The sequence below is a fragment of the Simochromis diagramma genome, unplaced genomic scaffold (genome assembly GCF_900408965.1).
Source record: "Simochromis diagramma unplaced genomic scaffold, fSimDia1.1 OVJJ01000483.1, whole genome shotgun sequence".
Taxonomy (NCBI): Eukaryota; Metazoa; Chordata; class Actinopteri; order Cichliformes; family Cichlidae; genus Simochromis; species Simochromis diagramma.
In genome coordinates, this window is record NW_024386835.1 from 715,303 (window position 1) to 742,966 (window position 27,664).

General features: G+C 40.5%; 1 protein-coding gene across 1 annotated transcript; it reads right to left on the bottom strand.

The window, feature by feature from the left end:
* On the bottom strand, positions 1–26,788 carry dstyk (dual serine/threonine and tyrosine protein kinase). Its single transcript, XM_040028649.1, has 14 exons — positions 25,568–26,788; positions 21,392–21,801; positions 13,026–13,520; positions 12,674–12,869; positions 9,402–9,640; positions 8,337–8,420; positions 8,054–8,230; positions 4,835–4,964; positions 4,258–4,414; positions 3,614–3,746; positions 3,356–3,469; positions 1,474–1,588; positions 1,198–1,332; positions 1–633 (listed from the first exon to the last, which is right to left on the bottom strand). Exons 1-14 carry the CDS (start codon positions 25,764–25,766, stop codon positions 446–448), a joined length of 2,772 nt encoding a protein of 923 aa, XP_039884583.1. The 5' UTR covers positions 25,767–26,788; the 3' UTR covers positions 1–445.
* Between the last annotated feature and the right edge of the window lie 876 nt (positions 26,789–27,664).

Genomic DNA, 27,664 nt, shown 5'->3' on the forward strand with positions numbered 1-27,664 from the left:
TTGGTTGTAACAGATAATTTTATTTAAAAAAAAGATGTGCTTGTATAGACAGACATGTTCAGTTTAAATACAATCTAAAATTAATTTTATATTTTTTTCATAATACTGGGAATGGACTACTTTTTAAAACACTTTGAACCTAGTAACATTTCTATGACAAAGTAGTAATTAGCAGTGCAGCAACAAGCAAATAGTAGAGTTTGTATACAAATCAATTACACAATCAATAAAACACGTATTTGCAAACTTCTGGTCAACATCTCATAAATAATGTAAATGCAACAAGTGTGAACAAGGAGGTCAACTTGGACACCTTTTTTTGTTTTTGTAAATGGTGCCTGGTTTTCCGAAATTCTCGGTTCAGCTCCGTTCTTCATAAATACGACAAAAATACTTTTCCAAACAGTATCTCTATCACACACGTGTTAGTTTGTCTGGAGTGTATTCAGTTTGAGTCCTCCAGGCTGCTGCTTTTCTGCTCCGAGTTGCAGTTGCAGAGCCGCTTCATAATACTTTGCAGGCTCGGCTCAACGATACCAAGCAGGGGTCTCTGGGAGGGGTCCCCGTTCCAGCAGGCCTCCATCAGCTGCCAGCACTCTTCGTCAAAAGTAGGCACGCGCTCTGGTCTGGAACCTGATGGAGGACAACATGGATACAAGTGAGTCTCTGGCCGAAACACGAGCGATCCAAATATTTCCTCAAATATTCACCCTGTTTGACAATCAACAGATTATCTGTGTGTTCAGCAGTGACAGTTACACTTCCTTACATGACCTACCACTTCATGGCCGAGTTGCTGTCATTCCCAATTGCTTCTACTTTGTTATAATACCACTAACAGCTGACTGTGGAATATTTAGTAGTGAGGAAACAGCTGGACTTGTTGCATAGGTGGCATCCTATCATGGCACCACGCTGGAATTCACTGAGCTCCTGAGAGCGACCCATTCCTTCACTAACTTTGTAGAAGAAGTCTGCATGCCTACGTGCCTGATTTTATACACCTGTGGTTGTCGAAGTGACTAGAATACCTGAATTCAATGAGTGAATACTTTTGGCACTGTAGTGTACATTTTGTTTTGGGATTATGATCTCATTGCATGCATCGTAACTCTCTCCCAAATTCGCAAACTGAACTAAGATTTGTATTCTCCAAGATTCAAAGTTATTAAATGAGTCCGGTAAAGGGCCGTTTACCTTTTTTAACGTTGTTCCAGAGCTGATCCTTGCTGGAACATTTTTCAAAAGCCTCTGGAAGTTTCACTGAACCGGTGCACAGGTACCAGAACAGGATCCCAAAGGCGTAGACGTCGACAGAGTTGTCATATTTTCCTGGCGGGAGACAATGCCACAGTGGAGACAAAAGTTAAAACCTGACACACAAAACAAGCTGCAGTTATGACTTCCTGCTCTTATAACTCTGCTAGTAAAATGGCAGGGTTTCTTTTTTAATGCACTGCCCCATAATCATACCTGTAAACAGCTCTGGAGCCATGTGGATGGGAGTTCCTACTATGCTGCCAGACATCATGGCTTCTGGTTTACAGAAGCCCAGGTCGGTGATCTTTGCCCGATTTTGTTTGTCCAACTAGAAAAAGCAAAAAGATGGTTATCTAATCAAGTAGAAAATACTGCAGTATTTAAATTTTCACTCATAAAAATGTGGTCCGATCTTTATGCGAAGGCCACGTTTACAGTCACCTGAGAGCATTCGTGCACACAGATGGCTCGTTGTAAGAGTCCAGCTGTAGGACGCATGCATAGCTATTGTGCTGCAGTCTGTAATTTTATATTTATTTATAGCATGCGTGTATATTTTCAATTGTATAATCAAAACAGGTATACAAGATCTGCTAGACAGGAGCAGGCATTAACAAGCATGTGATTCCTCCTACGCTTTTCCAAACAAGAAGGGGTCAACTTATTTTTCCATGTAAATACGAAGCTTTCTTTGATTTCATGTTTATTCTTTTTTTTTTTTTAATGTGCATTAACACTTGTTACTTGAATGTTTAAAATAAAGATTGGAAACTGTAGTTCTAATGTTGGCTACAGCTATTAACAGAGTTAAATCAAACTACACTAATAACAATTAAACTGAACTTGCATCTGTTGAACACTTTTATTATCACATGCATTTAATGTGAAGGCTGGAAAAACTAAGAAAACTCTTGATTCTACTAACTTGTGGAACCTCATTCAGCAGCAACAACCTCCACCAGATGCTCCTTGTGGAACGAACACAACACAAAGGACAAATTTAGGAAAATTTCTCCCGGCAAAGCTGTCCAATATTTATGAGATTTCCTGATTTAACCCTGGGCAGACCATGCCACAGCATCTCTACAACCACTCTGATAATTTAATTTTGTGCACTGAATTAACTGTTTCCTCATTGAACACAGACTTCAGAGCTGGGATGAAGCTTTGTTCATTTTTCTCACAATTCTGTTTATTAAATTTGGGAAAGATAAAAGAACAAACTACAAAGAACTATCAAACAACGCTACAGTGATGCTGTTAAACTGAAGCTGTGACATCAGTAATGCAATGAGACAATACTCCGCACTTGCACAGGGCCCGTTTTATATAGTGAAATACAACAACTAGTCCATAAATCCAGTCTACGTACTTTAGACCAAAAAGGTGGCGATCATCCGTGTCATCTATTCAATTCCAGATTATAAATCAACAGACGTTCCACTGATCACGTTCTTCCATATTCACAACCTCTGAGATTACAGATTTCCACAAAGAAATAGAGGAAGGATCATCTCTGACCCACTTCAACATTATAGCATTAAGAGACTGGATCACATCCTCTTTTGCAGACAGGAGGGAATCTTCCCAAGCAGATGTAAGAGTGCATTTTCCAAAAGCTGCTGACCTGTTGTTGCACTAACACTTGAACATACTATCGTCCAGACGGTTTGTGCATTCCCACAAACAACGCAACCTGAGATTTACATTTACTTTGTGTGGGGAACATCCAGGTGGTCTTTTGCAAACCTGAGACATGCTGTATTTTCCTTTATGGTGGTTTTCTGTCAGCACTCTGCCCATTTACTATTATTCACAGTGGAAACAGACATACAGCTGTTTGCATTTTATTAGTGTAATCAGACTGTTTATATTTGTGACTCAGATCACAGGTAAGTAATCGATGTAGAGATTATTGTAATTGTATGATGCTGAACCTATGGAGTGCATTTTCTTCTGTGCTTGGAAAGGTGTCATTCAGATCAACTGTGCCATGTATTTTATGAACGTGGGCCACTTTGATAATATAGTGTTCTGATAGAGCTACACAGTCACAGACTATAACCGGTCTAACTGACAGCTGATCTGAACTTACCAGAACATTTTTTAGCTTTATGTCTCTGTGCAGGAGACCCTGACCATGGAGGAAACGGATCCCCTCCACCACATCCAGAGCAATCTGCAGTCTCTCCTTCAGTGATAAACCAGCCTGGCAGGGACGAACAAAAACAACAGAGAGAGAGAGAGAAACCGGAGACTTAACAGGATGTAAAGAGCAGAGTAGAAGAGTACGGAGCTGCTCCTATAAAGCAATGACCTAAGATCTCTGTTATTCGCTGCTTTATCGAGTCACCTTCAAGCCTGTGTAGAGGTCTCGGTGCAGCCGCTCCATGATAAGCAGCACAGATATGCTGGAGCCGTCTCCGTAGGTGTAATCGATCACAGAGCCGTGCAGGTCGACCAGCCGCTCATGTTTGGGCAGTGACCTGAGGAGATGCACACACCCAAAGAAAAGGGAAAACATATATTTTAGCTATAAAAATCATAAAATGTTTACTTCTCACCCCCGTCCACCTTCTTCTGCTTATACTTCTGTTATCTTGAAGTCAATCTTGTTTGCCTTTGATAAATTCGCCTCTGCAAAGTTTTGGAGATTCCAGAATTCCTCAGAGCTGAGGCGGTTATAGCGCACAAGCATTAACTGTGCTAACGAACTCATGCTGTCACCTTTAAAAATAAACACCGACATGACACAAAAGAGCCTCAAGGCTTCAACAGCCAAAACTACTTTTCTATAAGCTGGGTGGAGTTTGGCCTTGAAAACAGGCAGCCTGTCATGTTCTATAAGCAGAGCTCTGCTCTTGATGAATGCACCTGCTGCCTGAGAAACTTTCTTAGTCACAGCTGCTGAGCGCGAGTAAAGCTGCGATGCATTTGGAGCCAGCTGTTTGGTGTGAAGACGCGACTGTGTTCAAACACTTGTTCCTAATAACTCACCGTGTGTAGTGAAACTCTAAAGCCAGGTCGTTCCAGTGTTTATCGTCAGGCGGGACCACAGACTTTAGTGCACATGGGTAGTGTCCTCCCCAGCTGTCACACAAATACACAACGCCGTACTGACCCCGACCCAACTCCCGCCCGAGCTTGGGCTTGCCTGTGAGAAGAGAGAGAGGGGGGGAAAAAAAAAAAAAAAAAAAAAAAAAGAATTGCAGATAATAAGATTGTGTTTATAAATGCAGCTTTGAAGCTAAGTCTGAAACTTTGCCAGTGTTTGAGTATTTTAATCAGTCACTTATTGTGTTTCTAAATTAGATTTGCCTATTTTTAAGTAGTGTACTCACACTCAAATATACAGTGACCTTCACTGTACAGTTTCATCTACTGGGAGTGGAAAGTCTCCCTGTGTTTTTCCCCCATGACCTAAAATTTATACTTTTCATTCAAGCAGGGACACATCTTGGAGTTAAATTAGTTAAGTTCAGATTTAGAACTTGACGGAGCCACAGTTAGCAGAAACGTGTGAGTGCGCTGTGCCCGTTTGTGGGAACGACAGAGGAATTTGGTGGTGACTCACCGTGCAGCAGCACATCCCTCAGAGAGCGGCTCTCCAAAGACAGGCGGGCCAGTCGAGGGGCGTGGTCCTTCCTCACACGCAGCCACAGGTCCTCGGTGCGCTCCAGACGGCCCGTGTGCCCTTCCTCCAGCTGCAAACACAACACATGGCGTAACAACTCATGCCCAGCATTAGGACATATCAAAGAGCTGATCTCATTCGTTAGCAATAACATTTTCCAAAATTAGTTACTAACCAGTTATTTTTGTAGGGGAAAAAAGCCAGCAGAGAGGCTCCTCTCTAAAGGTTTAAACTTAATATAAGCACAGCCCTTTAACTAACAGAGTCCATGTACAGAGCTGATGAATGCTTCATTGAGCCACCCATCATGTTTGTTTGGCCCAAGAACTTTCTCCTTCATAGTAAAACAAGTTTGGTCTCAAAAGAGTCGCACTAACATGAGTCAAAGACTGCTTTGCTCTCTACAGAAACATAAGCACAAGCAGCTCATTACACATTTTAAATTTCCTCCGTTTCTTTTAAGAACACCACATCACACCGTGCTGAGATATACCAAGGTTCAACTAACAGCCTTGGTGAATCATCTTATTAGTACAAAATGTTATTTTATGTCTGTCAAACTGGGTTATCGTTACCATTTTTGTAGATTCAACTAAAGGTTTTTGTGGTTTTGTGACTAAAGAAAATGTAAAATTTGTCCTTTTTGCACACCCTGTACATCAGTACAGCTCTGACCACATGTTTTTGGATTCAATAATCTCAATCCATCTGTATGTTGTTTTTACATTAAAGCGTGAGATACTACCATGGAAAACTAGCTGGCCCTGAAGTTCTCAGTGACCCCTGGCCAGCTGTTTTGACCTTTATGGCTATGTGACGTCATTTGTCAGAGGTCAGCGCAGAGGAGCTCACCGACTCACTTTTTTTTTTTTCTTTTTTTTTTTTAAAACCAGAGAGCAACAGTAAATTAAAGAACGTGTGCTGTGTGCAAAACAGCTCTAATCTACACGGTCTGGTCACCACTAACAGCTCACTATTAACTATTACCAAACTAATAAAATACTGCAAGTTCAAATATTGTTAAGTAAATTAAATTACTTATTTGTTTACATCAGGGTTTTTCCTGCATTGTGGAATTTTTTTGGTTCCAACTCAAAGACAATTCATGCAGCTCCAGAGGAAATTCCCCTCCCGGCTTGTAATGAAATTATTTTTTAACCAGTTTTGTTAATTGGGGTTTCATCAGCTCAACCACAAAAGACATTTCTGTTTATCCAATGTTCCCCACAGGCCGATTCTGAGCCAGAAAACAAAATAAACAACAATTTAAAAACAACAACAACAACAACAACAACAACAGAGTAAGCTAGATTTGTTCATATATTCAACACAAGGCAGCTTTGCAGCTAAAGACAGAACTATGCTAATCTCAGCTTGTCTCGTAAATAAATCACGAGACAAACTGAGATTATTAAAAGACATCTGCAGGAAAAAATTCACAACAATTAGAGTGATTAAAAAAATGCTTGATTGTATAAAGAACACATTTTTCTCGGTTCTTATTTACTCATGTATGTAAAGTATGAGCTTTGTATTTAAGCAAATAAGAAAAAAGAAAAGTTTGGAAGCTGCAAGCTGTAACGTGTTGCTTAACGTGAGAATCTCTGAGAATCGGTGGGACTGGAGGTCATCCATATTTTGCACCAAGAAGCTGAAAAATTGCCGATAGTTTAATATCTGATTCTACCGATTCCCAGATGCAGCTCTGTAATAGGAAAAATTACAGGTCTGTAGTGTGTAAGTGAAATCACCTTAGGGGCTCGTGTAAAGTGCCGAGTATCATTGTCGTTTGCTCTTTTCGGCACAAAGGCCATTACACACCGTTGTAAAAAACCATGACATCAATTTGAACATCTTAGGTAACTTCACAAGTTATCGCATTCACAAGATTTTCAGAAAACTTCATCTGTGATCTTGACATTAAAGTCGAGGTCACCAAGATTCAAACTTATTTGAGATTTTTTAGTAGAGACACCCTTGGTATGAATTTGAAAATCCTACGTTGCTGTGTTCTTGAGTTATTGAATTCACAAAGCTGGGAGTCCACGCAGCTCGCCCACCTGTCTGGTGAGGTGACAACAATACCTTATCAGACTTTCAAGTGTTACTAATCCTGAATATCACACCAAGCCTGCGTTTTAATGTCCGTTATTCGCCGATGTCCTGCTTGTTTTTCTGGTCGCTCCAACAGGAACGTTACACACGTATGATGTTATTTTAGTCAGCTGGTTTCCACGGCACTCGACAAGTGGATCAGAAGCATAAATAACCTTATTTTCAATTAGTTATGTTCACCCAACATCACCTCCTCTTCTGTCACAATAAATCATTGTATTTGTGTAACTGCATGATAACGGAGACACTGATGTGACCCACACTGTCTGTCATGTGATAAATATCATCACTCATCTGTTGGGGGCTTTATGGAGGGATGTCCACGCCATGCATGCCATTTGCATAAATACAAAAATAATAACAGTGAATCTGATTAAATAACTAATTTGTTGTTTTATGCTATATTCGATTGTTTGACATTGTTATTTTACATTTTTACTTCTTGTTTTATTGTGATTTGTATCTGTGAAAAGTGGTATTTAAATAAGTTTCACTGATTTAATAAATTGTCCATTTTCGAGCTGTGCGGTTAGCAGCCTTTAGTCTTGCAGCTGCTAAAGAGAACGGGATTTCAAAGCGTTCAGGTGAAGAAGCTGCTGTGAATTGCTCCCAGCTCTCGCATTTTTTGGCTCCCTGTGAAACCAGCTGCTAATGTTACACAAACAATACTAGAGCCGTCCCAAATACCTCTCTGCATATGTGAGAGTTCCAGGAAATGTCTCATAAGGCATACCGCAGCATCACACGGCACTTTCATCTCTGCTGCTCAACAAACAAACAACAATGTGTAGATGCTGTGGTCACGATTTTTCCCTATACACCAGCGGTAGCTCTAGTTTCACAGCCTCACTGCCCTGGAGGTGGTGCCTTACTTTAAAACCAACATTTTTTTGACTGCAGTGAGAGTTATTGGTGAGTAGTCAACCTTTATTGAATCATCACCATTTCATTGACAGTTTTTTACGTATATTTAAGATCATACAGGGGAAAGTATTTTTAGGAATAGGAAAAAAGTGCAGCTAAAGCAAAAGAGAAGGTTTTAACCTGACGCAGAGATGCCGCGAAAGCCTCGTGGGAGCTGTTGAGCCGGGTCCTGAACTGCGAGCAGATACTTCGGGCCAGTTTGGCAGCGCTGAGACTTTCGATGGCATCCTGGGCCACTTTGCGCTTCCACTCTGGAGTGATGGCAGGAGGGTTAACAAACGTTATCCGGTGGATTATCTGCAAGGAAGAAGAAGAGACTCCTATCAAAAGGGAAAAACATAGCCATCTCATCAGAAGTCCGTGTACTTTAAAAATGATTTGTGTGAATGTTTGAGACACCGACCTGTTTGATTTGCTCCCAAACAAGTCTCGTGACAGAAGATCCAGAATGAAAGGTGACCTCTACGTGATAGGCAGCATTTAACAGCTGTGACAGGTGAGAAAAGGGTTAGCACAAAACCCAAATTTTAAGACAATCTGTGAGTCTAAAAAGCTTCTAGCATGACTAATAAGAGCTCATTATTCTACTTTTGTGTAAAAAACAAAACAAAAACAAACAAACATCTCGAATAACATGTGAGAAACCACTTTTCCACTTCAGGAACTCAATCAGGCACAAGTTCACAGAACAGGCTGCTCTGTTCCACTGTGTAACATCCACTCACCTAATGTGGTGATGTAACAGCAGCAACAGCTTTGACAGTGACACCGTTCAACAACACAGCACAAAGTATGAATAACTGTATCTGTCAGACTCAAAGACAAGAATATTAGAATTAAACTGTTAAATTGTTAGACGGGCGCTCTACAAAAGATAAAGTCACCAAAAGAGTGCATCTTAACCAAAACCACAAACCCAATTCCAAAAGAATTGAGGTGCTGTGTGAAATATTAAAAACAGAATGATTTGCAGATCACAAACTCATATTTTATTCGCAATAGAACATAGAAAACATTTCAAACGTTTGAACTGAGAAAACATAAAAGACACATCCTAGTACACACATCTGTGGTATAAATTCAAAATCCTACGTCACCATCGCATTCACCCCGCTCGCCCACATAACAACAGTAAAGGCTGAGGGGTAAAAACAGTGATATAAAAGAAGAGAGAAGCAAACCAGAGACACCGGATGTCACACATCTTTGTTGTGCTTCTGAAAATGAGCTTTCAAAACTGTGATGGTTTTAGGTTTAATTCCTGTTTCTTTAGAGGCCCTCAGAAGTCCACAACCCAACAGGAGATACTTTCTTTCTGTAGTGGAAAAGACCATTGTTCCTGTTGGCCCTTCAGTAAAGTTTCCCCTTTAAGCTTTAATGAAATACTTGACATTTTTATATGCGATTAGTGTTCACACCTTACATTTCTTGATACAAACATGTTACATTAGCCTCCTTTCTCACCCACCTGTTTGAGATGATTAGAAGTGATATTGTGAACAGAAGAATCAAAGTTGGACTTCTCCAGACTGTTGAGGCATCGCTCCAGAGTTCCTACAAAGCTCTCCCTCAGATAATCCACAGAGCTGATGAGTTTATTCGCCACAGCCTGATTCAAACTGGCCACTATCAGCTCCTGGATCTGGTTGATGCAGGATTTTATCTCTTTTGACGTAACAGGCTCTCCATTTGTTGTCACGATGACATCTATTTGACGTAAAAGAAAACAGTTTGTCATGTTAACGTGTGCCACATGTAAACAATAAGGACAAATAAATATTGAATAACTGATGTCACTGGATTTTCATTTGATGCTCAACATGTGTACTGGAGGATCAACTCAAAGTATTTATATGACTGCATCGGATTTTGTGAAGACTACTTGTTGAAAATCACGTTTCTCCACAAGAACAAACTTAACAACGCTTCCTACAAGAAAAATAATCACCCCCAGAGGGTGGCAAACTACCTCACAGGTACTCTTCATGCTGTTTGGAGGTAGATTGACTCTCCAGGGTTTGAGCCAACAAAGATGACGAGCAGCGATCATACACTTTAATCATCATCCAGCATTAAAAATAATTCTTAAAAAATTCTTATAAATATTATAAATTTTGCCTTTTACTGATCATCACTAATATTAATAAGTGTAAACACATTTTAAAACACCCATGTTTTTGGATGAAAGGTGAAAAAAAAGGTTGCAAACTCCAACACACATTTCATTTTATCACTCATTAATTGTGCTGTAGGAGCGGGGGAAAAGGTTCTGAATTCTATTAGCTAAAAAACTAGTTAAACTTCATTTTTATAGTAACTACCTGATACTATGATTTTATGAGTATGGACTCTCAAGAGTGTAGTTTAAGTTAAAATAGAACGATGAATGAAGTCCTTAAAATATTTTGATGTTCATTGTCTGGCAGCAGATTTGAAGGCCTGTAGAAACTGCATAAACAAGGAACTTAATTTTTCATACTTGTTTAAAAACAGCCCAAATCACAGATAATAAAGCTTTAAAATGAAAAAAATAAAACAATTCAACGTCAGTGCAATAGTCCCGACGTACAACACCACGTACCAAATTCAAATAATTTTTTTTTCTTTTTAGAAAGAGAAAGTTTCAGTTAATATACTGTCCAAACTTTCTTCTCTGTAATTTCTTGATAAACTCAATACATTTTTGAATTAATTTTTTTAATTTGATGAACTGACACTGAGTGCTCCAGAGCCAAGCTGGATTTTTTAAATTGAAGTTGACGTTGGCACAATAGCGTTTGCAAACTTGTCAATATAATTTTCCACTGGATTCTGCTTCCAACAGGTCTTCTTCTCCTTTGTGTACAAAGCATTGTGTCAGACTTACTGTAGTTTCAACAATGATCTCTACTATCTTGCTCCAGAGGAGAAAAATCTATTTATGTTGCAACACTGATGATAAGGTTATGGGTAGAAAAAGTGCACGTTGCCGATTTCCTGATTAAAAGGGGAAAAAAAAGAAAAAGAAATGGTTCAGTGTTAAAACACCTGCACGGAGTATTACTCAATGTTTTCCAGATAACCAAGAGAAGTTGTTTCTCGAACATACCTGGAGCAAAAGCAACAGCCAATGACTGCCTTTTCTTTCTGAATATGTTGAGTCAGACAGTGCCAAACTTTGGGGGCAGATTGTGAAGCACAGATGGCTTGGTTACATCTGCTTAGATCTATGTAAGTATCTAAAGACTATGCACAGTCTGGCTTTGTAGGCTGTAAACACTGATGCACTCACTGGCCATGTATGTATACCTGTTCAACACTAATTTCTAATCAGCCAATCAGATGGCAGTAACCCAATGCATTTAGGTACGCAGACACAGTCAAGACGACCTGCTAAAGTTTAAAAGGTGCATCAGAACGTGAAGAAAGGTGAAACTGAAACTCGCCTGACTGATTTTGGATGTCAGTCAAGCTGGTTTAAGTATTTCAGAAACTGCTGACCTGCTGGGATTTTCCCACTTAACCATCTCTATTGTTTACAGAGAATGCACAACATGTTGCAAAGTCCAAAGCATCTCAAATTGGTTTCACTGTACTCCAGTGGCCTCCACAGGTACCAGATCTCATTCAATAGAGCACCTTTGGGGTGTTTTGGAATGGGGGATTCACATCATGGATGCACAGCTAACAAATCTGCAGCAACCGTGTGACGCCATCACTTCAGTACAGACCAAAATCTCTGAGGAACATTTTAGCACCTTGTTGAATTTTTGCATTGAAGAATTAAGGATGTTCTGAACGCCCAAGTTGGGGCGAGGGGGTCCAATCTGCTCCTAACATGGTATACCTTACAAAGTGGACAGTCCCCCAGCAACTCTGAAATGGATAATTGGGGGAAAAACAAATGGATGGATGGCACCATGTAATCAGAGGAGTAATTAGTTTAATTTAACTACTTAATTAATTTAACTAATGAACACCGTGCATGCACGTGTGCCAGTGTTCAGCCAAAAATATTATCAGGGTGATTAAATTCATCTCGAACAACACCCATACGCCCCCCTCAAAAAAATATAAAAATAAATAAAAACAAAAAGCACACAAACAAAATCCCAACAACAGGCTCCTGTAGATGGAAACGTAAACATATTCCATTTATACAAATCACAAATAGAAATACTGGGGCTCTATTAATGATATATTAATGTTAATTAGTCACAATTAAATATTTTAAGTTTTTCCTCAGAAACAGAAAACCTTATCTTGCTTGGTGACATCTAACAGCCACAGAATCAAATTACCAAAAACCACAGAAATCAACAAGTCATCTATGCTAGCCACAAACACCAGACATGGAAACCGCAGTACTGCTAAGGTTAAAACACATCCTCTGCGATGCTCATTCAAACAGCAACCTTGTACATTGTGTGTGCAGACGTACACAGAAAGACTACAGATGAGGTGAGGTGCAAAACATTATTATTATATCATCGTCATCATCACTATGAACAATAAAAACATTAGTTGTGTTTTTCCTTATACTTTTTCAAGGCTAAGTAACATCTGCCAGAAGTTTATTTGATCAAATCTGAAAAACTGTTTAGACACAAACAAGCCAATCAGATTACTAAGATACTTTGATGTAATCTGTGTCGCAATCTTTTGTGCATTTCACCATTTACAAACAGGTCCAGATGGCATTTCCCTTATAGTATGAAAGATCCTACGCCTGTCTATTAGCACCGGTGCTTATCCGCTCACCTGTAAACTCCAGGTTGGCAGCATCCTCCAGTAACTGCTCTTTCATGCTGGTGAGTGTCTCCACTATCATCTCCTTCATCTCTTCCTGTTTGCGGTTAGCAATGGCCATAAGGGAGTTGAAGAGTTCACCCTCTTTCTCGCGGGTGTACTCCAGCCTGCGTGGTGTTATCTGCAGGTCCCTCTGCATGTCAAAGGCCTGCAGGAAAGTGAGGCACAAAGGACAAAGGTCTGTTTGGACCCCCACTGTGACCAAGCAAATCATCAAGTGACTGTGTCTACTGTGAAGCAGTAGAGCAATACATACAAACATATGAATAAAGACGAACAGTAGTAGGAAACATCATTGTCTGACCTGGTTGATAAAAAGATCTAGACACCGACAGTGAAGTCCATTGAGCAGGCTGGCAGCTTCCACCTGCTGATTTTGAAGCACCTGGCGAGCAAACGGCACCAGTAACCGATGCGGTCTTTCGAAAGATTCACCCAACATGCTCTGGGGCTTGGAGCCCAGTGTGGGCATCTGCGTTGGGGTGCCACAGGAACAGTTTCCTGTCGAGCTATTGAGAAAGCCAAGTGACAGTAGCTGCTTGTGAAGGGGGCTCTTCTCCTTCTCTGTGTGGCGGCCACATTCTGGGGATGCTGCTGGAACGCTGTCAGGCAAACGGACAAAACAGATGGGAAAGGAGAGCATCTCTTTGACCTTCCAGAGCTGTGCCACCTGTTCTGAGCTGAGGGAGTCCTGGTTGATGGCATAGAGTATGACTGGGATCACATTGCGAGTGCAGTCTTCCAGAGCTTCTTCTATGGGCTGGACACTTGGGCAAGGCACCACCATGACCTTTGCTTCCTGACGAGGGAAAACAAAACAAAAACAAAACAATGTGACACTTATTAAAACCAAATGTTTATGTAGACATCATTACAGGCAACGTGTTCATCTTTTTAGAAAACAGACAATTCAATCAAATTAAATAAAAATTTAAATTTTAGTGAAATCTAGCAATACAAAAACTACTAAAAGGATGACGCCGGGTTTATTTCACAAATATCTGACGAAACTGGCGTCATTTAATTAAAACTAATAAGGACAGAAAACAGCGTTACCTTATTTATTGTACATGTAATAAAATATGTACAATTTCCCATGTGTGAAACAAAAACTAAACAGTATCAGGGGAAAAAAAAAAACTTCAGATAAGACCTTCGTTCAACCTCTGCTTGGCACCAAACAAAAGGCCGATAAACAAAGTGACTATGAGTAAATAAGTAAAGTAAATCCCCTTACAGCCAGACTTCTGGATCCCACTGTTTGGCTGTCTCGCTATGTGGCCCACAGATTACAGTCAATCAATTATATATATATATATACACTCACGATCTCAACTCATTATGTATATAAGACGCACCTGTCCATAGGATCAGTTTCTTCTATTTAAACATCTCCACCATCATGGGCAAAATCATAGGTCAAAAAACGTCAAACCCTTGCCTCATGGGGTGAGCATGGTCATGGGAAAAGTGGTGGATCAGCCCAAAACCACACACGAGCAGCTTGTAAATGATCTGAAGGCAGATGGGACCACAGTCACCAAGAACAGTAATGGTAACACATCATGCTGTAATGGACCCACAGGGTCTTACTGCTCAAGAAGGCAGATGTACAGGCCCAGTTTAAGCTTTCCAGTGAACATCTAAATGATTCAGAGAAGGCTTGAGAGAAAGTGATGTGGTCAGATGAAACTAAAATCAGGGTTCTCTGACATCAATGCAACCCTTTGTAAGCAGGGAATCAAATGATTATTTACCCCCACTGTAGGTGTCTCATGGGTGCTGATGTAGGGCATAGATTTAAAAAAAAAAAAAAAAAAAAAAAAAAAAAAGCTGAAACAGTCTTTTAAATGTTTTCTTTTTTCAAAAGTTTTTTTCCAAGCTATTACAGCCGTGGCAGGCGTGCCTTACATTTATGTCTTCAACCTGCGGTGTCATGTGCACGTCAAGATAACACCAAAGTGTAGCGGCACACCAGCACTTCAGCTGACGTGGCATCACTTTTTGCGCATGCTCCTTTCCGCAAGTATAAACCAAGATGCGGTGCTGTGCACTGGCTAGTTTACAAATGCAGATAAACATTAAAGAGCTAATAAAACACTATCAGATGATGATGACTTCGAGATTGCATTTTGGCAACTGGAATTCATCTTTTTCTCAACATGTAACAAAATGCCTGCTTAAACACGATTGGTTGCTAAAACCCAGTGTACAAAACAAACTAAAGAGCTACTCTCACCAAATATTTGAACCCTTGCCTACTGCTCGGCTGTGATATGTGCCCTGCTAATAGAGAACTGTGAACAAAAGCTGAAGCCACACTGCAAACTGTCCAAGCCTGTTTTTCTGCATTAGGTTTGGCAGCAAGTACAAGCTTCCATATTGGTGCAAATCAAAAGGCAAATACACCGATACCAATCTGTAATTGGTTAATTCCCGATCATTAACCAATGGACAGGCTCTAACTCGGCCATTAACCTTATGACCTCAAATACCAGCACGACAAACTCCTGTTAAATACAATCTACAATTCATGCCACAAGATGTTCAAAGAGCTTTCCCTCTGGGAAAGAAACGACACGTCACAGACCGTTGGCACATAAATATTTGTAGTGGTCTTGGGAATGGCTGTGACAGGGCAGAAAAAAAAATTAATGCAAAAAGATTTTCTTAACCCTTAATAATTTACGACATTTACAAAAATAGAAGGAGAGACTGTGACAGGGTGGAGGAAGAAGAAAAAAAAAAAAAAAAAAGAGCCAGAGGGGGGAAAAAAAGGCAGAAATGACCAACAGCTACACAAAGGAGACAGTCAGTCCTGTCTCCAAGAAACAAGCAGCGAGGCCGTCTGAGCAGTCTCTTTGGAACAAAGATAGCCTGCAAACATTTGGTTGCAACCAATCAAAATCAATACAATGTTTGAATTGCCTTAATGGAGCCCGTTTTCAACAACAACCCTTCAAGAGGAAGCCTGTAGGGTATTTAGATGTTACTGTTCAGGTTTAATACGACTTCAAAGCCCACGTTAGACTGGGCTTCTACAAAGAAACACAGCAAAGAGAAACAATCATATAAAGTAATTATAAACTTCTCCTAAATGCATATTTTAAGGGTGACTGGCAAAATCGCAGTTGTTCGTAAGAGTCTGCAGAAGTGTGGCAGTAAACATATTGGATTATATACCTCAAAAGAATTTTTAGAAACATGGTGGTAGATTAGCACCTTCATATGTCAACATGGTTAGACTGCAGTTAAGTTGAAGCAGGAGGCATGCGTAAATACCCCGGGATGAAGTGAGGGCCAATTAGCAACTGGGCTCTCATCTGCTGGCCTCCTCTATGGCAGGAGTGTGTGAATGCCACAGCCAGCAGAGAGATTCTGTGCCTCCATTTATTTCTTATTCTCTGCTCTTCGTTCAGCAGAGACATAAAGCACTGGGCTGCTTTAGTTGTCTGGTTTGAAGAAAGTGGATTTCATTTTCTTCAAGTGTAGTTAATCAAATGCATACAATACGAGATCACACTGGTCCTTTTGTCTTTAATTTTTTCAAAGAATCTGAATCGTTACTGAAAAATATGTCAGCTATTTCAGCTTCTAAGGTCACAATAAGGCACATCTCATGCCCTCCAGTCACACATGAAAGTAAATGGAGATTTGTAACAACCGCCTTTGTTTTCAGTATCGAGGTTTTTCCTTCAAACATTAATCTGTAAAATACTAAACTGCCGCTAAATTAATTTTAATTTGGTACTTACAAATTAACACGATTGGAATTTATCTCTGTCTGTTGTGTTTTTCTCCCACATGCATATTCTGATGTGTGTTTATAAACCCGAACACTATTGGATCTTTTAAAGAAAAGTTTTTAATGGATCTTCTTTTATTAGCACAGCCCACATCAAATGCTGATCCATGCCATTGAAAACAAAACAAAACACAACAAAATATTTTTCCTAGTGATATGAACACCCAGTGTCCCAGATCTCAACTGTAACCATGGCAATTGTACCACACCAAAGGGTTTGAGATCTGTTTTTTACATGACCTAGTCATGTGAATCACACCAGACCAGTAGCATTACGTAAGGGGGTTGGGCGGGTGGGCTGGAAAAGCCAGGCCTAGTTTCTGGAGATCTGGGATCCTTTGGGAGGCCTTTCCATGTGTCACGCATGATAAGAAATGACTACAATTCACAGACCAAACCAAATCATTTAATTTTCTCAAGATGCTGTGATTTTCTGGTCACACGACCGCAGAGCGTGTGTGAAAAACGGAGGTGAAACACTGCATGCCTAAACAACAGCACAAATCAAGTGAAAAAACGAACAGCACAAGAAATAATCAGCTCTGCTCAGTAATCTGTTTATGAGCTAAGCCACGTGAGCAAAAGCTAATTCAAACAGGAGACAATGATGAAAAGAATAAATCGATCCATGAAGGGAAAAAAAACAAAAAAACAACAACAATAAATATCAGCTCACAAAATATAAGTACGCACTGAATTTTTTTTAAATACATTTCACGACTGAAATAAACCGTAATCAAAGCACTGTTTCATCATTTTTCCACATGATGAAAAATTAAAGCAAAAACGTTATCTTTACCAGGCTCTAAGTTCATTTAAATAAAAACCTGATATGAACAAAAACTAAATATATATATCATTATTACTTTAAACAAAAACTAAACCAAAACACTAAATTCCTATTTTCCCGGGTCAGCATCAGCCAGGTGCTGATAATGAAATACACTTGACTAACTGATCAACAACAAATGTTAGCACCTCTATAAAAGCTGAAGTTCTGGCAGTTAATAAGCCTGGAGCATTTGGGTTTGTGTTAATGCCAGGGAGGAAAGACATTAGCGATGATCTTAGAGAAGCAACTCTTCCTGCCCATCAATCTAAGGGGTTTAAGGCCATTTCCAAATGTTGAGAAAGATAATTCACAACTGTAAAATGTTAAAGACAGCTCCCAATAATCCCAGGAGCGGTCATTCCAGTAAATTTACCCCAAGGTCAAACTGCGCAATGCTCAGAGATATTGCAAGAAATCCAAGAGCTACAATCTCAGACGCTACAGGCCTCAGTGACCATGTTAAATGTTAAAGTTCATGATAGTGCAATTAGAAAAAGACTGAACAAGTGTGGCTTGTTTGGAAGGGTAACCATGAGAAAGGCTTTTTTCTTTAATGACTTATGTTTGCAAAAGTTGCATCCAAACAAATCACAAGACTGAGATATTTGGACATGATACACAGAACCATGTTAGGAAAAAACCCAAACACAGCATATTTGCATGAACACCTTATAACAAGTGTCAGCACGGTGGTGGAGGGGTGATGATTTGGGCTTGTTTTGCAATCACAGGACCCTGACACCCTGCAAGTGTTGAGTCAACCATGAACTCCTCTGTATACATACTCTAAAGCCAAACTGGAGGCCATCTATCCGATAGCTAAAGCTTGATCAAAAATATGGATCAACAGGGTTGGTCAACAGGGTAATGACCCCAAACACAGCAGCTAAACTACCCCAGAATGGCTGAAAAAGAAAAGACTCAAGGTGTTGCAATGGAAGAACCCAACCTGACTGAAATGCTGTGGCAGGAGCTCAAGAGAGTTCTGCCTGCAAACCCGATCGAAGTCAAGCTAGTGTAATTTCATTTTCACACTACAGGGTGGGCCATTTGTATAGATACACCGTAATAAAATAGGAATGGTTGGTGATATTAAAGTCCTGTTTGTGGCACATTAGTATATGTGAGGAGGCAAACTCCTCAAGATGGGTGGTAACCATGGTGGCCATTTAGAAGTTGTCCATCTTGGATACAACTTTTGTTTTTTTTCAATAGGAAGAGGGCCATGTGACACATCAAACTTATTGGTAATGTCACAAGAAAAACAATGGTGTGCTTGGTTTCAACGTAACTTTATTCTTTCATGAGTTATTTACAAGTTTCTCTTTGTTCACAGCCATTGACATGTCGAAGAGGTTAACACGTGAGGAGCGGATCAAAATTGCGTTGATATCTGGTGAACGCAGTAACCGGGTCATTGCAGCAGATTTCAATGCAAGACACCCTACGAGACCACCCATCTCCCATGCTACAGTCAGCAAACTACTTGCTAAGTTTCGTGAAACTGGTTCAGTGTTGGATTTGCCAAAACGTGGACGCAAGAAAACTGTCACTAATGAAGAAACATCAGTGGCTGTCCTAGCTTCATTCAGCAAGAGCCCACAGCGTAGCACTCGCCGCATGTCACTGGAGAGTGGCATTAGTTGAACATCCCTTTGGCAGATATTAGCTACTCACAAATGGCACCCTTACAAACTCCAGCTGCTGCAGCATCTCAACGAGGATGACCCAGATCGGCGCACAGAATTTGCAGAATGGGCAAAACAAAAATTGGAACAGGACCCTCAGTTCATGCAGAAGATTTTGTTCAGTGATGAGACAAACTTTTATGTGAACGGTGAAGTTAACAAACAAAACCACCGCTATTGGTCTGACACTAACCCACATTGGACGGATCCCTCCAAGACTGTTGGAACAACAAAAGTGATGGTTTGGTGTGGTATATGGGGTACAATAGTGGGTCCATTCTTCATCAATGGAAACCTCAAGGCCACTGGATATTTGAAATTGCTACATGATGATGTGTTTCCCTCTTTGTGCACTGAAGCTGGCACGTTCCCTGAGTTTTTCCAGCAAGATGGTGCACCACCACATTATGGGTGCCAGGTCCGAGCATTCCTAGATGAACAGTTTCCTGGAAAGTGGATTGGTCGTCGTGGGCCAGTTGAATGGCCCCCAAGGTCTCCCGATCTGACCCCCTTAGACTTTTATCTTTGGGGTCATCTGAAGGCAATTGTCTATGGTGTGAAGATACGAGATGTACAGCACCAGAAACTACACATACTGGATGCCTGTGCTGGCATTTCTCCTGCGGTGTTGCTATCAGTGTGTGAAGAGTGGGAGAAGAGGGTTGCACTGACAATCCAACACAATGGGCAGCACATTGAACACATTTTATAAGTGGTCAGAAACTTGTAAATAACTAATGAAAGAATAAAGTTACGTTGAAACCAAGCACACCATTGTTTTTCTTGTGACATTACCAATAAGTTTGATGTGTCACATGGCCCTCTTCCTATTGAAAAAACAAAAGTTGTATCCAAGATGGACGACTTCTAAATGGCCACCATGGTTACCACCCATCTTGAGGAGTTTGCCTCCTCACATATACTAATGTGCCACAAACAGGACTTTAATATCACCAACCATTCCTATTTTATTACGGTGTATCCATATAAGTGGCCCACCCTGTAGATCATGTTCTAATAGAAGTCTATAACGTGTAACAATAGACTCTATGATCATGATTTTCCATAAATCTGCTCACACCAGATTCACCAAAACCTTTTCAATCAAGAATTAGACAAAATCACCTGCCTTCACCCTAATGAACTTTACAACAATAACTACACAACCGCTCGAAGCTTTGGAGTCAAATGGTTCTTGAAAGAAACGCATGTTTGTTTATGAAAGGTTGTAAATTATGACGATGATTATGTTTATTGTTATATTGATTCCATTAAACAAGTAACCACACGGGTATAAAAAGTGCATTGCATTACCTAATGCCAGTTTATTGTGTTAAAGTCTAACTGATAACGGAAGAACAGCTTAAATCCACTCTGCTGATAACAGACGGAACAGAATTGGCCAGTTAAATGTCTGAAACATCAGCCTTTGCGGGTTGACCACAAAATTAAAATGCTCCTCAAGAAAAACTTCATTCACAAAACGTTTCAGGATATTCTTACTATCCTAGTTTACTTTTCTGTAAAAGGACTAGTAAACACGACTGTATTGATCAATAGTTTTCACTTCAAATTACTTAAAAAAAAAAAAAGAAGAAAGTTTTGTGCAATAGTGTACCGTACATCAATGGGAAACATATATGGCACCAATCTCACATAAAGGGGTTCATGTCACACTACATATTTAAATTATGAGGGTAAAAAAAAAAAAAAATTGATCTAGCCGTCTATCACTTATGCTCCTGAGCTCACTTAGCAGGCATCCTAATCAGATCCGTAAACCACCAACAATGGCTCCATTCAATTAACACTAGTATCAGCTCTACTCTAAGCCTTTCATGAATGGCTCACCCAAACACCCTTCAGAACAAACTCATTATCCGTGCTTCTATCTCAAATCTTATTAATTCAGTCTTTATCCACAATCGTAGTGATCACTGAGGGCAAGAACGTGGATAAACCTATAAATCAACAGCTTTTTATGCTCAACTCTCACTCCTTCGTTCAAACTCTTTCCTGGCCCGGAGAGGGAACGCCACACTTTTCTGTCTGAGGGACATGGCCTTGGATTTAAACAGCTCATTCTCTTCAAAGACACTTCACACCTAGTTGCACACTCCCCACCACGGGCTGGAGGTCACCGCTCGAGGAAATGTGCACATTGGTTGTGCCTTGAAATTCTCTTTACAATATTTATTAAAAAAAAAAATGTTGACAAAGGAGAACCCTGTCAGAGTCCAACACCACCTAGGAATGAGTCTTACTTATTGCTAGCAAAGCAAAGAAAACCCTCTCTACTGTTAAACAGAGTTAATTCACGACATCTGCACATGTTTCAAGCCTACCTGAAGCAGCGAGTGGTGGAGAGTGATTTCCAGCTCTGCTAGCCTGTGGGCTGGGTCTTCACATTCCTCATGGATCTCCAAGTCCTCCCTGGGAACAGTATCCCAGCGACCACAATTAGCCGCCAACTGGTGCACCAGCTCATACTGGCCAGGCAGTGCCAAGCTGAGCCGTGTCTGTCTCCCATGGGTGAAACAAAGTTTCCTCCTCTTGCAGACAGTGCCCTGGACTCCTTCACAAGGCTCTCCAGCCTCACCGCCCAGTGGCAGCAGCTTCTCCCCTAGAAGGCTGTTGACCAGCTGGTAGCGAGCAGTGCAGTTCTGGCCCAGCACAAGGATGTAGGGGGCAGCACCCACATTGTTGCGTAGGAACTCTTCTTCGTGAGCAGGGAATGAGATGCAGCTGAGCTGACCTGGACAACATGAGGAGGACATGTTATCTAAAACCACATCAGTATAGTAGAACAAACAGTTAGACTCAGTAAGCTGTTTAGAAACTCTTGGTCGGCACTACAGGTGTCAGCATCAGCATGCTATCTGTGTTTCACCTCCTCCTCACAGCGTTTTTGAATGTTTAGCCAGCGAAAAATTAATGTGACATGACAGATAGATATCAGCCATTGTAATGGGTAAATCACTTTGCTGTAGTCCTATTAACCTGCATTCACTTTACCCTTGTTTGATACGCATCAAACCAAGGAGTCAAAGTGGTGACTCTTGTAAATTAAACTGGCTGTGTGTGTTTGAGCAAACATTTATGGTGGGGGTTTTTTTACATCTAAAAAACACCATGAGATTGTGATGTGCACGGATTTTGCGCTGGTTTTGCTTTCAAAGGCAGAATGAAGAGCTGAATGTTGTTAAAGAGAAGCTGTTCCTCAATTCCCTAGCATTAAAAAAAGCAAATAACAATAAACAAGTAATACCTGACTTTTTGTGTTTGTTTCGTGTAACTGTAAGAAAATCTTATCTTACACTAAATATTGCTATCGGCATCCCTTTAAAAAATCCAATCAGTTAGACATCTCGACTTTACCTACCATTTGTTAGATGTTACAGTCATCTTAGATGCATAGAAAGTATAAAAACATGGATGTAACTAGCATGATGTCATCCACTGGCTTCAGAAACCCCGTTTTGAAGCTTTAAGATTTGCGTTTTAATTTCCAACTTGGATAAAATAAAAATTTAAATGATTTTTAATTGACTAACCACTTGTCATTAATATGTGTTTACAGGGGGAAACACAGTAAGCCATTTTCCCTTAGACTTCTATAGAACCAGACGTCCTTTTTTCCCCCAACAGCAGCTATCGCAATCTGGTGGCCCTTAGACAGAACGCAGGTTTAAGGCACTTTCTCATCAAGCCCCCAGTATACCCGCCGCAGTGGTCACAACCTCGTCTCATAGTCGCTTGTATTTTTACCCGCCACTGCAGGATTCTCCTGAAGGATAGGTGTCGCCACTCAGACAATATCATCACATAAACATTGCTATAGGAGGAGAAAACGGGAAAACAGAAAGACTTTGTTGAAGGTTTTTTTGCAAAGTTTTTTCCACAAACTCAAGTTTTCAAACGGTTCCAGTATCTCCCTCTGTATATCTGTGAGCTTCTGTGCTGGAATATCATGAAAATGGTGCTAAAAAAAAACAACACACACCAGGTTACAAAAATCAAGAGGCGCATGACCAACAAAGCACCACAAAGATTGTTTTGCACGACACATGACGTGACATCAAAATGGGTGTGCGACACAGGCGATGTTGCGAGCATAACAGCCCCATTAGCTTAATTTTTCCCAACACAGAAGCTACGTCCACACGTTAAACAGTCTCTGGTTAGATAAAGGAAATCTCATTCAGCTCATTCTACAATAGCTGTGCGGTTAAAAGCCTGTAAACAGTATTAATGTCACTTTGGCAGTATTGGATTTTTCCTGTCTTGTTTCTTTTTGACCCCATAAATAACTTTGAAATAATCCAATGAAAATAAGTGAAGATTCAGCTGAGTCTGTAAGAGCTAGTGCTGCTAGCATTATGATGTGGAGTTTGAAACATGGAGGCTGCCATTTATGATATCTGCCACTCTCCTCACAATGCCCGTGTCTACTAGAATTTCTGAGGAACCCTTCAACTGTTCATTGTGATTGAATACAATGACTAAGAGGGCTTTAACTATCATCCAAAATAATATTTAACCGATGCTGAAATTGAACTTCAAATTGGTGGGAATGCTATTTAAGGCCACTCACACATGGACTCGATCCTCACACCAAGTCCTTTGCACTACTTCCAAGCACTTTGTCCTCTAATGTGTACCTTTCTACTGTTTTGTATATATTCCTCCAGTTTGCATCCATTTATCCTGTTTGTTATTTATTACTGCACATGCGTGTGCCGGGGTAGTGTGGAGCACTCATAATTTCGCTGTACAAGCGAAATGACAATGAAGGGCTATTCTATTAATGAAACTGTTCCTAACCGGTTTTAATCACAGTACAGCTAATTTTTACTGCATGCTTTCCTGGGCTATTTCCAGTATAGATATGGCATTATGGTTAAAGATTTTCCACTGTCCTGACAAACTAATCAGAATTAAAAGGTGGTTTGTATCTGTAAAATTAGTAGAAAGAAAATTGGGCACAAATACTTTAAAGGTATCCAGGACACCTTTAAAGTATTTGATATCCAAGTACTTGTAGGATATTGTATCCTACAAGTACTTGGATATCACTAATACAGTCATCAGAGATACTCAGCTGTTGTTGCGAACAGTCTTCCCACCATTATTGCTTTTCAAACCTTCTGTTTGCAAGATTCAGCCAATCAAGAGAAAGCTGGCTTGAAAAAAGAGGAAGCACTAATACAGTTCAAAGAATGAAGTGAGGTAATGCACCACAGTACATATAAGATAAATATGGGATTTTTTAAAATTATTTTTATGAAACATTAATAAGAATAACAGGTTATCTTTACACTTCATTCATGACCTTCATATTGGCTCATGTGCACCCTTATCAATAACATATCACATAAAGAAGCAATACAATATACTATTGTACTAAAGTCTTCTCCCACCCCTAGTCAGCGCTGTTATCAAAGATGGGACACTCAGATTATTACATCTATATTATTCTTGGTATTTTAACACAACTCCAAGAATACAGGACATTATATTCCACAGCAGAGACAATGAACCACTCTTGATCAAATATTATTTTTTGGGATTATTTTTTTGTCCCCTAAGGTATGAAGCGCAAACAGAAGAATCGATTCATTTTGATCATTGCGGGGCTCTGATATAATCCCCAATGATGCTGAGTCACAGTCTAAAACACTTACATAACGAAGACAGCGCATAGCAGCAACAGCCGCCCCTTTATAGTCACATACCACTGCATTACTTTCTAACACTACAGTGGCTTTACTGCACTTCTAACCTGCCCTTATTGACCTAACATGAAGCAATAACGCAAGCAAGTCTACACAGAAATGTACATACCAGTACAGGACCCCCGCCCCCCAACACACACAATCACATACACACAGAGAGAGAGCAGGTATATATACCCAGAACATTTCCAAGATGAATCTCGTTTTTTTTCCTGCTGATTATGGCTAACCTTCAGTTATCTTTGAACATTCAACACGGAGAGGAGGAGGAGGAGGAGGAGAACAGACTCTGACCCTCTCTGTATGCAATTCCTGAAGATGATTATCAAGTCTAGTCTGTTTCTTTCACAGAAACAGATATCTGAATTATCTGATGATAATTATGTGATGAAATGATGCTGCTGACAGTGCTCATAGTTTCGGACACACAAATGTAATGGCGAGTAATATATCTCAAGAAATCTATGACCCGTAACTTCAATCTAATCAGAAATGACTCAAGCAGCCAGTGCATAATTCTCAGCATATTTGGTGCACTTATTCTGCACATGTTTTCCAGAGGGGGGGGAGGGGGTTAATCTCTTTAGTTTTCTTTGACCCAAATGAATGGATTTTGCTCCCAACCTGCCCGCTGGTGCAATAATCACTTGGCAGTAGCAGCAGCAGTTAGCCTTTTCTTTTTACTTCCGTCCGGCATGCTTAAGTGTAACCCCGGCTGTGGGTGCTTTAAACATGCAAACATATGGGTGCAGTACTGATGTATTTCCAGGTGGTGTTCAAACCTACCTGCCTCCAGAGAAGCTGAAGCCGAGCTCATGGTCGATGCACAAGCATTGCTGTAGTTTTGCCGTATTTCCCGGAAGAAAGCATTAGTCTCTTTTAGGTTTTTCTTCAGCTGTACGGAGTGCTTGTTGTAGCTGGTAAATACTCTCGTCAGTTCCCGAGTTAGAGGAGTCGGTTTCTGCTGTTGCGCATTTCCCTCCATGGTAAACAGACTGGGCTGCTGCTGCCTTGTCCTCGATGCGATTTAAGTGGTTAAGCAGGTGCCAAACACCTTGAGTGAACCCGAAATGTCTTAATGCACACACCTTTCCTTGCGCGCTAACTAGTTAGTTCCCATGCTCGCCCAAAACCACCTGCTAGCATTTGTTAATTAAAAAGAAAGAAAGAAAATGAGTCAAGTTAACCGGTAGTCCTTAAACATACATGAAGTAGGAGTGTGTCAGTGCTGAACGGTCCCCACAGTCTGTTGTGTCCGTGAATGAGAAGAAGGCATTTGTTGTTGTCCCGTTGACAAGCACGGCTAGGCTAGTTTCACGTCAAGCTTTGAGTGGAAGAAAACCGCTTCGAGTTACCGCTATTTAACCATTTTTACTTCCTTTTGATAGTCGCAGTTTTTTTCGTTACTAACTACAAACTTGTGAGTGTCTTAAAACCAAAGCACGCCTGTAAGGCTATGTTGTGTCGGCCAAAACGCTAAGAAATCAGTGCTTCTGCGACCTAGCTACGGTCCACTGAAAGTTAGCGTTGCTAGCCAGAGGGCATCTCCGATCCGTCCCCGCCTTAGCCTGGCACGGCACACATATCCATTTAACCTAACGAGGCACACTTTCACAGCAGTGCAGCCCCGTGTTTAAAAGAGAGGGCCCGGCTTTAGCGTTTGCCTGTCAACGACAAAAACAGCCCAAGCACGACTTTAAAACAACAACACCAAAAAACCTCCGTTTTTTCCAGAGGAGGCTGCGCTATAGACCGTTCCTAACCAACAGTGGCCCGGTGGAGCCAGCGGACATCCTCCACCCCCGAACACCGACGACTGACAGCGGCCAAACCGAGCCGGGTGCTGTCGCTGGTGGTGGCGATGAAGAGGAAGAGTGGTGCTAGTGCAGGGCGAGGAGTGTCCAAATCACATAGCTGAGAGAAGCAGGAGTGAAATCACAGCAAAACAGAAACTCGACGAGAGCGGTGTGCGGAGGGAAAAGGCGGGGCCCAGGCGGCATTCTGGGAAGTGTAGGCATTAGAGAGAACGCCGTTTCCACCGGGAGGCGAAGATATAGAAGCCTGGAAAAAAGTAATTATGAACGAAAAAAGAAGAGTGGAAAATATCTGGTTTATGGCTTTTTGCACACAGTCTAATATATGATAAATAATAATCCCAGCAGATATATAGATTTACTGATTAGTTCTCCAACTAATTCATGAGCACACATGTATGGATATCCTAGGAAATGAATGTAACTTGCTTTTGTGTTTGGTTATACTATCACCGGCATGTACATTTGGTTTAATTATTTAGTTTAATAATTGGTTAATTCTAGGTCAACCACAAGTTTCCTTGCTTTTCTCGCAGTCTATCCAGCATGCAGTTACCTCTCATGACACATGGATTTCTTTACATTCAAATCATTTTTATATCACTCCACATGACAAACTTCTGCTAGACAAAGATACTAAGAAATTACAAGTAATATGGGGCTGTTATTAGCCCCATTCCAAGCCCATTAGAGTGAGAAACTGAGTGCAGAGATGTGTCAGGACTACAAGCTGCTAGTGAGCTCCCTCTTCTGGCAGAAAGGTTGAATTACATAAACAATATCTTTGAAAGGGTTAGTTAAAGTCAGATCAAATCAGGAATATTTTCTCTGCCAAAATTTATATGATCTGATTTAATGAATGTATAATATTTCAGATATAGCGTCAGATAACACTAATAATATTTGGACATCACATGTACAATCCCTTTACAGATTCATTTATGTTCTCTTTTGAAACTTCTTGTTTCAGTTAAAAGGTTGCCACTGCAGAGCATCTGCCTCCATCTCACTTTATCCCCTATCATCCTCCTCTGTCATAGCAACCCTCTGCATGTCCTCCTTCACTACA

Excerpts from the sequence above, each read along its gene's own strand:
- dstyk (XM_040028649.1), bottom strand. The coding sequence starts at position 25,766 with ATGGAGGGAAATGCGCAACAGCAGAAACCGACTCCTCTAACTCGGGAA. Across the intron at positions 4,415-4,834 it reads GAGGGATGTGCTGCTGCACG|GCAAGCCCAAGCTCGGGCGG; the intron begins GTGAGTCACCAC and ends CTCTTCTCACAG. Across the intron at positions 1,589-3,355 it reads TAAAGCTAAAAAATGTTCTG|TTGGACAAACAAAATCGGGC; the intron begins GTAAGTTCAGAT and ends TGCTTTTTCTAG.